Below are 14,390 nucleotides of genomic sequence, written 5' to 3'. Positions count from 1 at the left end.
TGCTGAAAACAAAAGGACTTGTTGGACAAATGCAGCACAGAACAGCTTCGTCAGCTTGGGGTTTCCCTGCCAGTCAAATGCAGACTGATTTTGTGAAACACTGTCAGTGTTACAGATGGGCAAAGTCCATAACCTCGTGTGGCCTCCCAAGCATCAGCACAACTCAGGGATTGCTACAGCCAAGCCACAGGCTCAGGGCTGCTCCCATTATTTCTCAAACACAAGGTGCTGGTTTGCTGGTTTCCAGGGGCTAATTCTGTCTTTTCAGACTTCTTATTGATGTTTTCCTCCCAGCTTTCATGGTCCTGCTCCCTTATTAAAAAAAATACGTAATACGCTTTAAAAAATATGACTACACATCAATTCCTATTTGTAGGGGGAAAAAAAAGAAGCCTGTACAATGTATTTAACTTGCATTTTATGTGCAGTAAGTGAAGCTGTTGTGTTGTCAGAGGCATCACAGACTGAGGGGAACAGAGATAATTTGTGAAGCCAGGGCTTTGATTTTTATCTAAGATGTGATTTCCATGACAAACCACAGTGACATTGTACTAACAAAATACTCTCTCAAAAGTCTTTGGTTTTATCATGGAAATGGCTGTGACAAAATCATGGCCTTTATTGTTCTTCCTCTCATTCATATATGCAAAGTGGAATTTTTTTCTGTCCTACCAATGCAGCACGCAGAAAATTGAGTGAGGAACAACACAATACCTGTCTTGTCTCAGACAACATCAGGAATCAAGGCCATATTTTAAAGACAAACATACTGAAGCTGTAGTCAGAGGCTTGGGATAAAAGTTCTCAAAGTGGCTAAGTTGCGTGAGTTTCTTCTCTGGGCAGAAAAGTCAATGAGATTTATGTTCTTTATTGTCTAAGCACTTAACATTGCAATTCTTCGTTGCTAAAATACACGATTGCTCCCCCCCCTCTGTGAAGGGGGAACTTTTTCAAAATCGTGCCCCATTGCCTGTTCTGGAGGGCTTAGTATTTTGCAACCCATTTGGTACCAGTCAACGCAGTGAGACAGAAGAGCCTGCTGAGCCAATGCTTTGGGATGAACCTGTCCACTTGTGCTCAGCTCTCTCCTCTGCAGGCTACTCCAGAGGGATTACAGCAGGGGAGAGATGCAGAAGGAGGATGAGAAGAGTATCTGGGTCTATGAGAATTTTCTGTGTAAACCTATTCTAAAGTCTTACTGCAGGGATTAAAAAATCCAGTAAATGCGTATAAACAACCTAGGGATTAAGCAGGACCCAAAAAAATGTTTATTGTTGGCATTTAATAGGATTCAGATTGCATAGCCTAGTAGGACTCTTCCCTTTTAGCACGGTATCTGCTTACATTGCTCAGCCAGGCTTGCTGCCACCAAGAGACATAAAACTCAATATCCAAAGTACCTTCTTTCTTCTTCTCATTCAAATATCCATCTACTTGCAGCTGCTAAGGACATTGGTTTTAATTATTATTTTTTTAATCTGTAACCTTCTCTCCTCAGATCTCAGTCCATCACCCCAGGCAAGACAAACCCAGGCATGTGGGTGCCCTGTCCATGGCAGGGGAGAGCTTCTGCCACCCACCTCTCACCTCCTGCATCTCCAACCTGCAACTGATGGCTGCCAAACCAGGGACTTCTGAGGAGCTGCACTGGGTCTGTGCAGTCCCAGCCCCAGCTTTGTCTCCAATCAGTTACTCCATAGGGAACACAGCCTTTCTTCGAGCCAGCTCCAGTACAAGCAGCTGCACCAGCTTTGCTGAGCAGCCTCTTGAGCACTCCCTCACCTGAAAAATTCTGCCCAGATCACCAAATGCTCTCAGGATTTGTCCCACCTTTTTTTTCAGAGAATGCCAGGATTGCCCTCCAAAAGATGTCTGTGCACCAGCAAAGAATGAATAATGAAAGAAAAGGTCCTAAATGTGTTCATTTAGGGAAAAATAATTTTAGATGTATCAATAGCAGTTCAGTAATCTCTCTCACCCAGACCTGAAGGCAGAATGTCTCATACTCCTGCAAGATGGATAAGAAGACGATAAACAGGGATGTGAAGCATACTTTGCTTAAAGCCGTTAAGCCTCTCCAGGAAGCAGGCTGGGCTATGAGGATACTGAAGACATTAGCTGTCATTTTGTATGAAAATTATATGTACTCAGCAGCTTAATAATACTCTAGCAGGTTGCAGTGATTTACATAAAAGGAAGCCAAAACAGGGGAACAAGGAGCAAGCAAGACATATGGTACTTGCAGAGAGCATGAGGGAGCTTGATGGCTCCAGATATTCAAAGAAGGATGGGAAGGAAGATGCAAGCCTTAAGGTACCCTATGTGTATGAAGATTTCCTCTGTGCAGAGGGTGACACGAGGGGAATGGGGTGGTGAGAAGGGGTGGTCCAAGCATGGTCCTTGCCCTGGCACTGAGGCACAACACAGATGTGATGTTGTCATGAATTCAGATGCTGGTTTCTATTTTGGGTCTTTCCTTGCAGACCTGGGTAGGTGTATGAAGAGGCCATACCACCACCATATCACCAGTACCAGTGATATCCAAGTCTGCCTGGTGTGGAAAGGGAAGAGAAGGGTGTTGGGGGGCTGCTGACTGCAGAAATACATGAAGGAAAGTGGGAGAAAGACTTTTCCCTCTCATGGACACTGCAGTGCTGTGGCAGAAGAGACACCCCAACACCCTGAGATGCTGCAGGCCTGCTCCCAAAAGCTGTGAGGGTTACCACAGGTTGTGGTCCTGCTCCTGATTCCTGAGACCAGGCAATATCCCAAGGCCATTGTCTCAGGAACTACAAACCCCTGGGTGAAATCCAGCTATCCATTTCAGCCTCGTCAAGCAAAGCTGTGACAGATGTATTCACATCCCCTTACACTAATTTGTGTGGCAATCTGCAAGGCTTCTCCTGCCCTGGTTATTCATGAGGCAATAATTCAGATACACAAACACTGAGTGAGCCACAGACCTTCTAAAAAGGCCTTTTCTTTTATAGTAGAAACTTTAAAAATAACCTTAGGTGGAATCAAGACCTGTCATTTATTTTATGATTTATTTAAGTAATTCTGGAACCTGCTAGAATAACGGGGAGGTGATGAAGGGGAAAAATCCCCTAACCCCACCAGCAGGGATATTGGAAGGTAAAAGCCCTAGTGTTTCCAAAGGGCCAGCAGAAACGTGATATTTCTTGATGTCACTGTATTTGCAAAGAAAGAAGGCATGTTTAATTAATGTCATCATTTTTAGGATCATCCACTGAATTTCTATTTGCACTTAACCTTCTCCTTCTTGCTGTTGCTTGCTGTCTCGCTTCTGTTTCAGCAATTCCTGCTTTTTTTTTTCCCAAAAAAGCCACAGGCAGCTGCTTATCCTCACAGACCTTCCTATTTCAGGATGGCCAGCAGCTAATTCTGCAGACTGGTGTATCCTTGATTTGAAAGGCAAATACCATTTCCGGGTATCAAAGCTACAAAATCAACCACCTGAATTTTCTGTTGCATCACTGAAAAAAATTACAGCTCTCACAAGAAGCAGAAAAGTATTTTCACTTGCTGGTAGTCAATACTGCTGGTTCATTTGCAACTTTAATTTACTTCATCCAGGAGAAAGAGCATTTAAAGGAGCAGCAACCTCTCCCTCTCCCTGCAAAACTGCTCCTGCTAATTGAGATTTTGAAAACAAATGAGGATCTTTCAGTTGTGGCTGAAGTCTTCTTCAATAACTGCTGTGACTCTTCTGTGACCTCCGAAATACTTTGTGCACATGCTTCTCCTTGGAGGGTGAAATTATTGCAACCATTCAGCCAAGTACTGCAGCAAGATTTTCAAGCAAGTAAGGTGTCCACCATGGACAATTTTAAGTATTCAGACTTTGGGGGTGGGTGAACTTGACACTCACAAAAAATGCTAGCAGTGAGGCTTCAAGACATCTGGGATGGGAATGATCACTAATATGACTATTGCTGCTCAGGACTGGCACTGGACACCCCTAGTTTTGGCTGGGGCACTGGGAAGCCATTAGACAACAGTAGTTTTCAGTCATCGCCTATCTTGGTGTGTGGCAATTTTCATAATGATGAGCCACGGGTGGACAATTTGACAACAGGTTAATAGCAAGTTTCAGCTGATATGGGAGGAATCAGACCTCAACTGACTGTTATTTGGGAGCTAGAGTTTGTTCTCAGCCAACAGCTGAATTAAACTTCCTAGAAAGCTGGCCATGACGCAGGAGGACAGGATGTGAGGAGCTTATTGCTTGACAGAGCTAACCAGGAAGGCTTCTCGGGGTCCCAGATGGTGCCCTTTAACTAATGAGCCTCAGAAAGCCTCAGCAAAGGAAATCAAACAGGAATGAGCCAGTTCAGCAATGGGATAGCTAGTCAGAACAGTTCTGGGGCTCCCAGAGAAATCATGTGGCCAAACAGACGGTCCCAGGCACAGTAGCTCAAGAGGCTTTTCCACCTCTTGGAAGCATGCAAATTCTCAGCTCCATTTACTTTTCAGTGTTAGCCACCCTTTTTACAAAAGCCCTGATTTTACAGGTCTCTATATGTAATGTAAATGACAGACAAGCTTGGATTAACACTGGATATGCAATATTTTGGTATGTGTTTATCTTGCTGGTTTTCACTCTCATGAACAACTGAAAGCAAGAAGCCACACAGCCTCGCAGGAGTGGAGAAGATGGGTCCTGCTGTCTGCATGACCTGCTGTTTTGCAGAGTTCAATGCGGGACTTCTAAAACCTTACCATGGCCTGATCCAGCACTTAGAGGAGGCTGTGGAGCACAGCAGAATACTTGGTTTTGCCATGGTTTATTGCATATAAAGAAGCATTCTTCCCTTATGAGTAAAGGAGGAGTTTGAGGGCTTCGCCCCCAGTAACTGAACCTGGGATGTACCGTCATAAAACACCATCACAAAGCACCCAAGCAACTTGTAAATACTGAGGGTTTTATTTCCACTTCACATGGTCTCCAACAGACTTTTAAACAAGACCAGTTACAATTTAGTATGCCCAGAGATCTCCACAGTTTTCCCAAAACGAAAGAAGGTCTCAGTAAATGCTGTACATAGCCAGTTGAACTGCTAACAATAATTTAAAAACTCTTTTTGTATAGTCAATGCAAGAATACCAACAATAAAAGTACAGTACAGGTAAATTCACAACAATATTACAGTGAAACAGATTGACTCACGTTGATGTGATGGTACAGTAGCAGTATGTACATGCACTAAAGTGCGAGGACCCAGAGGCATGCAAGTCAAGTATTGTAGGTGCATTTTACAGCTAACTCCATAAGACTTTCTGAGGCATTCTTTTTTTTTTTACACTTTTTTTCTTGTGTTTACCTGTATTCCCCTCCATCTCAATTAATACAAGCCTAGTGAACTAGCTTAATGGCTTTCTTCACTACTCAAAAGGTATTGCTTCAGACAGTTGAAGCATCTTTAAGAACCTTACTTTTAAAAACCAGTAACACTGACATTAAAATAGAATAATATTAACTTAAGACCCTAGTTTTACATGAAATAATAATAAAAAAATCCAACCAAAAAAACCCGAAACCAAAATAAAAAACATAACAGTGCAAATATAACCAAAAGGCAGTCAGTATTTGGAGAGAGCGCGAGCACATATTCAAATTCCCGTAAAACTTAATTTACATTTTATTTTAAATCTTACTTTATATATTTTTTACCCTTTTTATTGTTTGTTTTTTTTTTGTTGCCTTTTTTTACCATTATTTTTTGTTAATATACTGTATGTAGAAAAGATGGAGACAAAAATAGTTTTCTCAGCTATGAAAAAAAATTATTACAGGCACGTTAACTGTTTCATTCCAGAAACACCTCGGTTTCCCAGGTCAGACATTCAGCAGCTGCATCTGAGAACATTCTGTGACCTCTCCACGCGGACCTTCTCTCCTTCGTGGCAGAGACGGGTGGGCGACCTGGCAGAGGCGAGTGGCAGCCCCCCCTGTTCCCGTGTGGAGTCAGGCCAGCTCGCCTCCCTGGCTGGCGGTCTCTGCCAGCAGCTCCTTGCTTCCATTCTCCTCCGAGGAAGTCAGGTCTCCGGTGGACTGCGACTGTGAGGCCGTAGGGGAATGTGAAGCCCATCGCGAGGGTGGGCGCCGGTTCGCTGGTCTCTCTGGCCGGGAGAAGCGGGGTTGGAGGGACGGGGCTAGTGCAGAACAAGGTAGTTCCTTGGCAGCCAAGAGAGCAGAACAGCGGTTAGTGACTTGCATTAGAGGCCGTTTGGATGCGCACAGAATTAAGAAACACAAAATTCAAACTAAAGCTAAGCGTCTGTCGCGTCGTGGGACTAAAGCAAGCAGCGACCACCTGGGCGTGTGTGGGCTTCAGGTATCTGCATGTTATGTCCGTGATTTATGGAACAGGTAGGGAGAGAATGAAAGAAAGAGGTCTGGGATGTGCTGGAGTAGATGACAAACTTCCATTTGCTAATTCTCCTTGTGATAGAAAGAGAAGAGCTGAAAAATACATTTACATGATAATTCAGGAAAATCCACTATTCATCATGTTGCCAAGTGCTGACCTAGCATAAAAGAGCCCGGTTCAGCATTTGCAAATTGGGTGAAAATCAACCACTGACTCTTCTTGTCTGCTTCAGAGTTCAGACTGACATGCAGGGAAGACTTCTTAGCAGCAGAATAATGGCTGCAGGACTAGTTATGATCTCCAGCTGAATTAAAGATCAGGCTTACCTACAGATTTCTTCTTCTGGAACATCACTCGTTGCTGCCAGCTGCTGAAGCCTGAATTACAGGATTCACTGGTGCTGGGCATGACAGTCAACATTCACAGAAATGGAAAAAAAATGGAAATTTTTTCCTTCACCAACCTTCCACTGTTCAGGCTTGGTTAGCCTGCCTTTGTGACGAGAAACAATTTGCAGTTACAATTTTTCACGCCGGCACTAAGTTGGTAATTGCCTCTAATATTTATGGACTTTGCTCATAGCACAGCTAGGCTTCCTGCCTCCCTCTGAACGCTCCTTACATCAAGACTAGTGATTGTAGGAGCGTCTGTCTCGTAGTGCCAAAGCCAAACTTCTGAATTTCATTGCATAGTTTGTAGTTTATGAAAGCAAATCAGATGAGTTTGTCACCCTGTAGAAATGCGCACATTGAGGAGCAGTCACTGGAGCGGACAGGAGAGTTCAGTAAAAAACAGTCTCAAAATCAGAATGTAAACTGGTGATAAGTGAAGAGGGAGACCAGAAACAATACAATGCAAAGGAAAAGCTCTGGCACAAGGCAGTAAGGCACAAGGAAGAACAATACAGTAGGAAGGAAAAGATTCAGCCCACCCTTTCACATGGAGAAGGAGAAACATGACTAGGGATGGGGAACACTGGAGGAGGTAACATGATGTGATTGGCAGTGAACAAACAAGGGGCTATGCCGTTGAACCTCTCCATTGCAGAGAAGACCAAACATAAATGTTACATGACAGAAAGATCAATTTTGAAGACACAAAGCTGAGGTATGGGAAATGGAGCTTGAGCAGGCATGTGTTTTGGGGAGAATGCATCACCGGACTTGGGGAAGCCTCTGTGAAGGCTGAACCTCAGTGCCTTTGTCAGGACACAGGCAACAGGGAGACACATCTACAGTCGCACAGCTGTACATTGGTGCTAACAAGAATATTGACTCTGTGTCCTTATTTCACCTTATCCCAGTGTGCCTGGCGCAACATATGGCCTGTGAAAGCTGCCACTAGAGTCAGATTTGTTAAGAAAAAAATCCATGCGCTCAGCAGCACTCACAGGCAGCACAACATTGTGTTCTGAGGCTACAAGATGTGCAGGTTTTGTCTCAGCCTCTTTCTAAACAGCAGCTTAAAATGCTATCTCTGTAGTGCTGCTTGCTTCTGGCTGCTTTATCCTACCTTCATAGCAGTAAATGAGTGTCAGCATGGGGATAAGGAAATGTATGTCCACTGCTGCTTTCCAGTTCAAAAGCCTGCAGATGTTGGTCAGCTTTTACTGAATGGCAGGGCTAAGCTCATCTTGTCAGTCATGCACACATGCCCAGCACCACGCAAGGCTGTGCTGGTCATGGGTGTTACTCCAGAGCCAAAAAGTGACTGGAAGTGTAATCTTATGATGTGCTGGCTGCTGAGTCAGTCTCCCCCACCTGCAGCTTCCTCAGCATAGGCAAAGGAAATCCAGCCATGACAAGGAAACCATCTGGAACAGTTTGTGAAACCCTCTGCTTACTTACCACATATAACTGGCATAGCTAGAAATGTTTTTTAAAAAAATAATAGCCTGTGGGCAATTTAGTTTGATAGTTGCTTGGGGGCAGGGCTGGAGAGGGAGCACTTCTAAGCCTGGACATTGAAAATGGGAAAGACCATTTCAGCTTTATTTTCTAGCTATTTCCTAAGCCAGGCTGTCAGCTACTGTGGCTGTTCCTGTATTAATAAATAGACAAGAAACCCCAAAAGACACAAAAAAGTTCTCTGGCTCTGAGGTGGAGCGGCTGCTCACAGCTTCTTTTCTCCCTCTGCTGCAGCAGCCCCAGCCACTCGCCAAAACAGGGCTGGGAACAGCTTAATGATCAGAGGTGATGCTCAGCCACAGGCTGGTGCTGGAAGCCCCTTCCCCAGCCTTCTTCCCCTCCTGCTGTAGCTATGGCCAAAGGACACACACCCTGGGGCAGCCAGAAGCCCTACACAACGCTGCGGATTTGCCAAAAAAAAAAGGAACAAAAAGCTGTCTTTTATAAATCTGAATCTCTCCTTGACCCCTTTATGTTGGTCCTAAGTTTTGCCAGTTTTTAACAGTTGAACAAAAAAGCCCAACAGCACAAGTTTTGGCTTAAGCCCGAGCTGCCGCGGGAGGCAGCAAGTGGGCTCCCATCCTGAGCGCTTCCTGATGGTTGCACGTGAAGGGCCCGCAGGGGTGTTGGGTGCACGCCAGTACCTCTGGAGCTCTGGTTGTTTATTTCCCTCCGTTAACCCACACGTTCAAAACGATTGCTTTCTGAAAGCTCTGGAAACAAGGTAGAAAGGACTTACAGCAGTGAGGCAGGCAGGGTTAGAGTCCCCAGGGGGCAGTTAATAAGACAGTTTGGTTCTGGACAGAACAGACAGAAAAGAAAAAGAAAGCAAGTAGGTTGGAAAGAACTGTTTTAATCAATTTTTTTTTTTTTTTGTAAAGTGATGATTTCAGGTCAGCAAGGAAGAAGTGTCCAGATGTTACTACCCGTTCAGATCATGTTACCGCTGTTGTAACAGGGAAACTAATAATAAGAAATAAAAGATAAGCCACTAGCAGAAAAAGATTTAGAAAGGAAAGAAGCAAACAAACCAACCTTCTACAATCCTAGCACAGTCCCAGAAGTGGACATAGCATTAAACAAACCAAACATTTCTACTCAGCAGAGAAAGCCATCTGTTATCCTTTGCCAACCTTGATTAGGGCTAGGGAAAAACCACATTACCATGAAAAAAGAATAAAGCTGCATATTTTTTTTCCTTTGTCTGATTTCAAGAGAGGATTTCTGCTTAGGAAACCTTTAACAAGCAAAAAAGCAACTACTATTCTGTGTTGCTCATGTTTCTCATGTTGCTTATGCTTATGTTGCTTATGTTTCAGGAAAGTCCTTTGTCTCACCCTTCTCCCTTGTTACTATTTAACAGTGGTGCTGGATGGGAGTCTCAAACTATAGCAAAATCCCTTTCATTCTGAGAGCACTTTCCCTCCTTCTAAACATCCCCCCTCCCATGCTGAATGGTTCAGCTGCAAGTGTGCAGCAATTGCCCTGGCCCAGCGAGCAGAGGACACAGCAGCTGCCCTCTCCTGCATGGGGCTGTGTGGATGGTCCTTTCACAGTGCTATCCCCAAAAATGAGTCTGAACCCCAGTCCAGGACTGTTGTGTAACCTCTATGTTTTACACCCTCACTAGTCATGGAAGAACAATGTTTCTATAGCTTTTAGTTGTTAGTTAATGTTAATCTGCATTTTTAAATACTAATATTTATAAATGCCATTATATGCAAGTAAGATAGTGGTTTAGTGAATTAGCAGGATAAGACACTAGTAGGCTGCACTTGGTGAATATGAATTTGCTCTTAGGCAGCTTGGGGCAAGTTAGAAAATACAGTTATTACTACTCTGTATGCATATACGTTCATGCACACATACATATGTACGTGTGTGTGTATATATGTATGTATGAACTAGATTTCATATTTGCAGCAGGACTATAAAAGGAAAGTAGGTGGCTAAACCACTCAGAAGCTCAGATTAAAGAACAACCACCAACAGACAATCTGTGCAAGTCTAGAAGTCATTAATATACCATGCCATGACTGCAGAAACAAGAAGGCTTTTAGTGGTAAGAAGGTCACTTGTCTTGGCCAGAAACCCATGGGTGAGGGAAGCAGAGCAGGGATTTACAGGAGGGTGGCAGGGGCAGTGTTGACATGATGCTGCCCTGAGCACATCCTGCCTCCTCCAAGATCATCATTCACTGAACTGCTGTGTCTAGCTTTGTACAAAATTGTGCTAAGTGGAATTTGCACAAAGCGTAATCTGTGTGGTCAATGTAATCCATAAATAACCCAAGGCATCTGCAAAGTCTAAACTTATTTGCAGTTTTGTTTTCAGCAGCAATCCCATGCTCCATTAAGTATAGTGTTGAGCATCACCTCACCTAGAAAAAGCTAAGTTCATTGTGTGAACGCCCACCACCTTTCTTTTTGATGCACATTCCTGAGAAATGACAGGACCACCCAAAAGATCATAACCTGTGCATCTAGACCACAGCCATAACAACTGAGTAAGAGCTGCAAGGAAAAAGAAGTCTTAGCTCTGAGGCTCAGAACTCAAAAAAATAGATAAAAGATACTGAGAACTCACAAAGAGGAGCAATTTTCTGCCAGCTTGATGGTCAATGAGTTTTAACTAAACAGGATTGACCCAAATTTCTCCATGCATCAAACTCAGGTACCGCCACCAGTTGTATTTTGCCAGCAGCAATTTGTGATGATGTGGAATGACATCCATTTACTTATACTTGAATTCTGCTGAGACATTTTAAAGATGCAGGAGGAAATAGTTTCCCAGCATGCCTTGAAGGCAGAACTGAGTTGAACACATAGGAGTACAACACACTTTCTAATAAGAATCAGTAGTGTATTCTCAGAGTTTCGAACTGAGGAGAGGATGAATACAGAGCTGCTTTCCACTTTTATTCCCACTGACGTTTGTGCACAGAGCTCACTTTCATTCACTGATACTTCTAATGTGCATGTGGTTTCTTTTTTATATGTATGAATGTCCTTATTTATATCTGTTTCAACTGCATATGGGGAATATATCCTCAGATTTGGATCCTCTGTTATGCAAGAAAGATCATGTCCTCTGAGCTGAACCTGCAGAAGAGGAACTGATTGTCCATTGAGAACCACCTCCTAGTGCAAGGCAAAACTGCAGAGCAAAAGTTTCAGTGCTCGGGTTCCACAAATCCTTCAAGCCAAATGTTGAGTTGAAAATGGGGTTTGAAGCTTCCCCTGAGACTGTCTGAGGCAGGAGTGGCAGAAGTCATCCCAGTGATGCCAATATGGGATGTCTGAGGTGTGCAGGGCTCAAGGAAGAGCTGACGCTGCATGGCTTGGGCCCCCCAAAACATTGGGATGCTAAGGAGGCAGCATGGGTCAGAGAGGATGCTGGGCTCTTACCCCTGCCCTGGGGAGTATCACCAGCCAGCAGGGCATAAGCCATTTCAGTGCTGCACCAGAAAGACAACATGGGCTGCTAAGAGCTGGGCATAATTCAGCTTCTCCAGGCCTCCTCAGGGCAACACTCACACATAAAGGTTCAACAGAACCAAAAGGCTTAGACACTGATAACTGAAAGCTTTTTGTCCATCATTCTACTCTCTTTTTCGTTGATTTCTCTAGCACCTTACTGAATCTCTCACCCCAAATACCTCAACTCACTTGCAATGTCAGATGATAACTGTTGTGCTGCTGACAGCAAAATACTGGGAATTCATAAACACTAAGTAGGTATGTACTTAGACTAGTTGATGATCTTTTAATCAACAGTCAGTACCAAACATCATGCCATTTAATCACATTCACAGACCCAAGTCAAACTTAATTAATACATCCAGAAAAGTTAGCTGAAGGCCCTGAAGTTTTAGCTCAGGGTGTCATAGAGACTATTTTTCACATTAACTTGCTAACACTCACTCTTGTGTGGCAGAAAGAGTCTACTTTTCTTTCCAGCATAAAAGAGAAATTTACTCAAACCTAGAGTCCCTAAAGCTTCTGTAACATGTGGTGTGTTTTGTGACAGAAACCCCTTATCCCAGTCATTCAGAGGAGAATAATTCTCATCCTGTGAAGGCATCTTTATCCTGTAAAGTATAAAGCTCTTTTGACAGTGTCAAGCCAGATAAGCTGTCAGGATAGAAACTAAAATCTTTAATGAATTCTTCAGTGACTATGCAATAGTTTCATGACTGAGACTTGCTGGTGGCACCATGGCAGGACTAGGATATTCATTGGAAATACTCACTAGGACTGCAAGAGATCTCGTAACACATTTGTTCACAGAAGAGTGCATTTAGCTATAGGAGGAAAAACAAACAAACTCATTACCTCTATGGACCCTGGATCTACTTTGACAATTTCTCCTGTGCTGTTGTCATTGCTAAGATTTGGTGGGCTGTATGAAGGTAGCCTTCTCTCTTCCTTTAAGGCATGCTCCAGAAGTTTCTTATTCAAGATCCTGGCAGCATTTTCAGCAAGTGTGTACCCTGGAGGAGCAGACAAGTCCTGCCTGATGCTTGTCACCTCAGTCCCTTCTTCCTTTTGTGTCTCTGTCCCCAGCCGGAGAGGACTAGGTGATCTGCCACGGGCGTTTGGACATGGCTCCTGCACTGGGACCAGTTCTGGCCTGGGTTCTGCTGACCTGGACCGGCTGCTAGACCTGGCACATTTTTGGAAGGTCTCGTGAAAGATGGGGCTATGGTCAATAATGTTGAACAAACTGGAGAGGCCATCATTGATGGTGGTGTGGACAGGACTCTCCCTTGTAGTAGTTGATCTAGCCCAAGCAGACTCACTGAATCCTTTCTGAGGTGTGCCAGGCAAAGTCCGGTTATTTGGCTGGTCTGATTTGGGAAGGATTTTTCTTTGCAGCTTTGGAGAGCCATACTTGGGAGAGCAGCATGTGCGTTCAAACTTAGCCTGGACCTTTTCAATGACGGGGGTCACTTGCCTGCTTCTTAGGCTTCTGGATGGTGAGGAGACAGGCGTGGACCCTCCCTTTGGTGTCAGACACTTGTGCGGACTGCTGGTGATATTGCGCAGGGTCTCCGTCTGCAAGCCAACACTGATGGTCTGGGTGGTCTGTGTCCCTGTCGTTCTCATACCATTGGTTTGACACGCAGTGTCCTTGAACTGAGGCTCTGCTGAACTGGAGTTAGAGCGTATGGCATTTCGGACAGAGAAAGCGACCTCCTTCATATCATCACTCATGTTTTTGGACATCTCCAGGCTGTGCAAAGGTGAGGCAAAGCCCACGGTAGTGCAAATAGGACGTTCAATGGGATGAAGACCACTGTCCAGAAAATCCTTATGATGTTTGGCCAGGTCACAAGACCATCTTCCAAACATATCCGAGGAAGCACCTTTTGTCTCAGAAGCATTACCCATAGCTTTGGTCACAGAAAACAGGAAGTCTGGCTCAACCTGGTTTTTACCTTCACTGCTGGCTATCACTGAGTTATCAAACCTACGGACAACTGGTGGGCTGTGAAAGACCCGAACACCCATTTTTTCAGTTACACTGTGATTCCTCATTGGCTGCTTCTGGCAGTGCTCTGGGCTGGTCATGGTGTTAGTTGTCATAGTGACACTGGTGGTGAGGTACCATGATGATGCCTGGAAGGGATCTGAAACAGGATCACTCCCAGCTTTCCCAATTTCTGTCCTTTCTGCCCAGCCTTCTGCAGGCTTTTCGGTGGCCCCACCATGGTTCCTAGTGTTACTGTAGTCCCAATTTTTGTTGAACTCCTCGATGTATTTCAGATCATCAGGAGACAGGGGAGGGGTTATGTCATCTTTGCTGCTGGATGAAGGCAAGTTTTTTTCTGGTAGAAATGGAGAAATATCCATCAGACGCTGAAATTCTGACATGGAAGAAACGGACATGGCCCTGGAAAGGTCAACACGAGAATCACTCATAAGCTTGGAAAAAAACACAGAGCAACTTATTTTCCACAGCAAACTAAGTCAGCAAACACGACTTTCACTGTCTGCTTATATATAGAACCATTCTAGTCCTCTCTTTCATTAAAGTTCCCTTTTATTATCTTTAAAATAGCTGTGAAACACAAGCATTCCTCCTG

The 14,390-nt window shown here is 44.1% G+C and overlaps 1 protein-coding gene across 1 annotated transcript in view; it reads right to left on the bottom strand.

The window, feature by feature from the left end:
* Positions 1-4,929: 4,929 nt before the first annotated feature.
* MTCL1 (microtubule crosslinking factor 1) overlaps positions 4,930-14,390 on the bottom strand; it is a 95,227-nt gene continuing 85,766 nt past the window's right edge. Inside the window, exons 14-16 of the mRNA XM_010006868.1 lie at positions 12,637-14,197; positions 5,742-6,199; positions 4,930-5,709 (exon numbers count right to left, since the gene is read on the bottom strand). Coding sequence (XP_010005170.1) covers positions 5,990-6,199; positions 12,637-14,197 — 1,771 coding nt within the window. The 3' untranslated portion in view covers positions 4,930-5,709; positions 5,742-5,989. The remainder of the gene's footprint in view (positions 5,710-5,741; positions 6,200-12,636; positions 14,198-14,390) is intronic.

This window comes from Chaetura pelagica, unplaced genomic scaffold (assembly GCF_000747805.2).
Source record: "Chaetura pelagica isolate M959 unplaced genomic scaffold, ChaPel_1.0 scaffold109, whole genome shotgun sequence".
Taxonomy (NCBI): Eukaryota; Metazoa; Chordata; class Aves; order Apodiformes; family Apodidae; genus Chaetura; species Chaetura pelagica.
The sequence above is the reverse complement of the archived record's forward strand: the minus strand, read 5'-3'. Positions and strand labels throughout refer to the sequence as shown.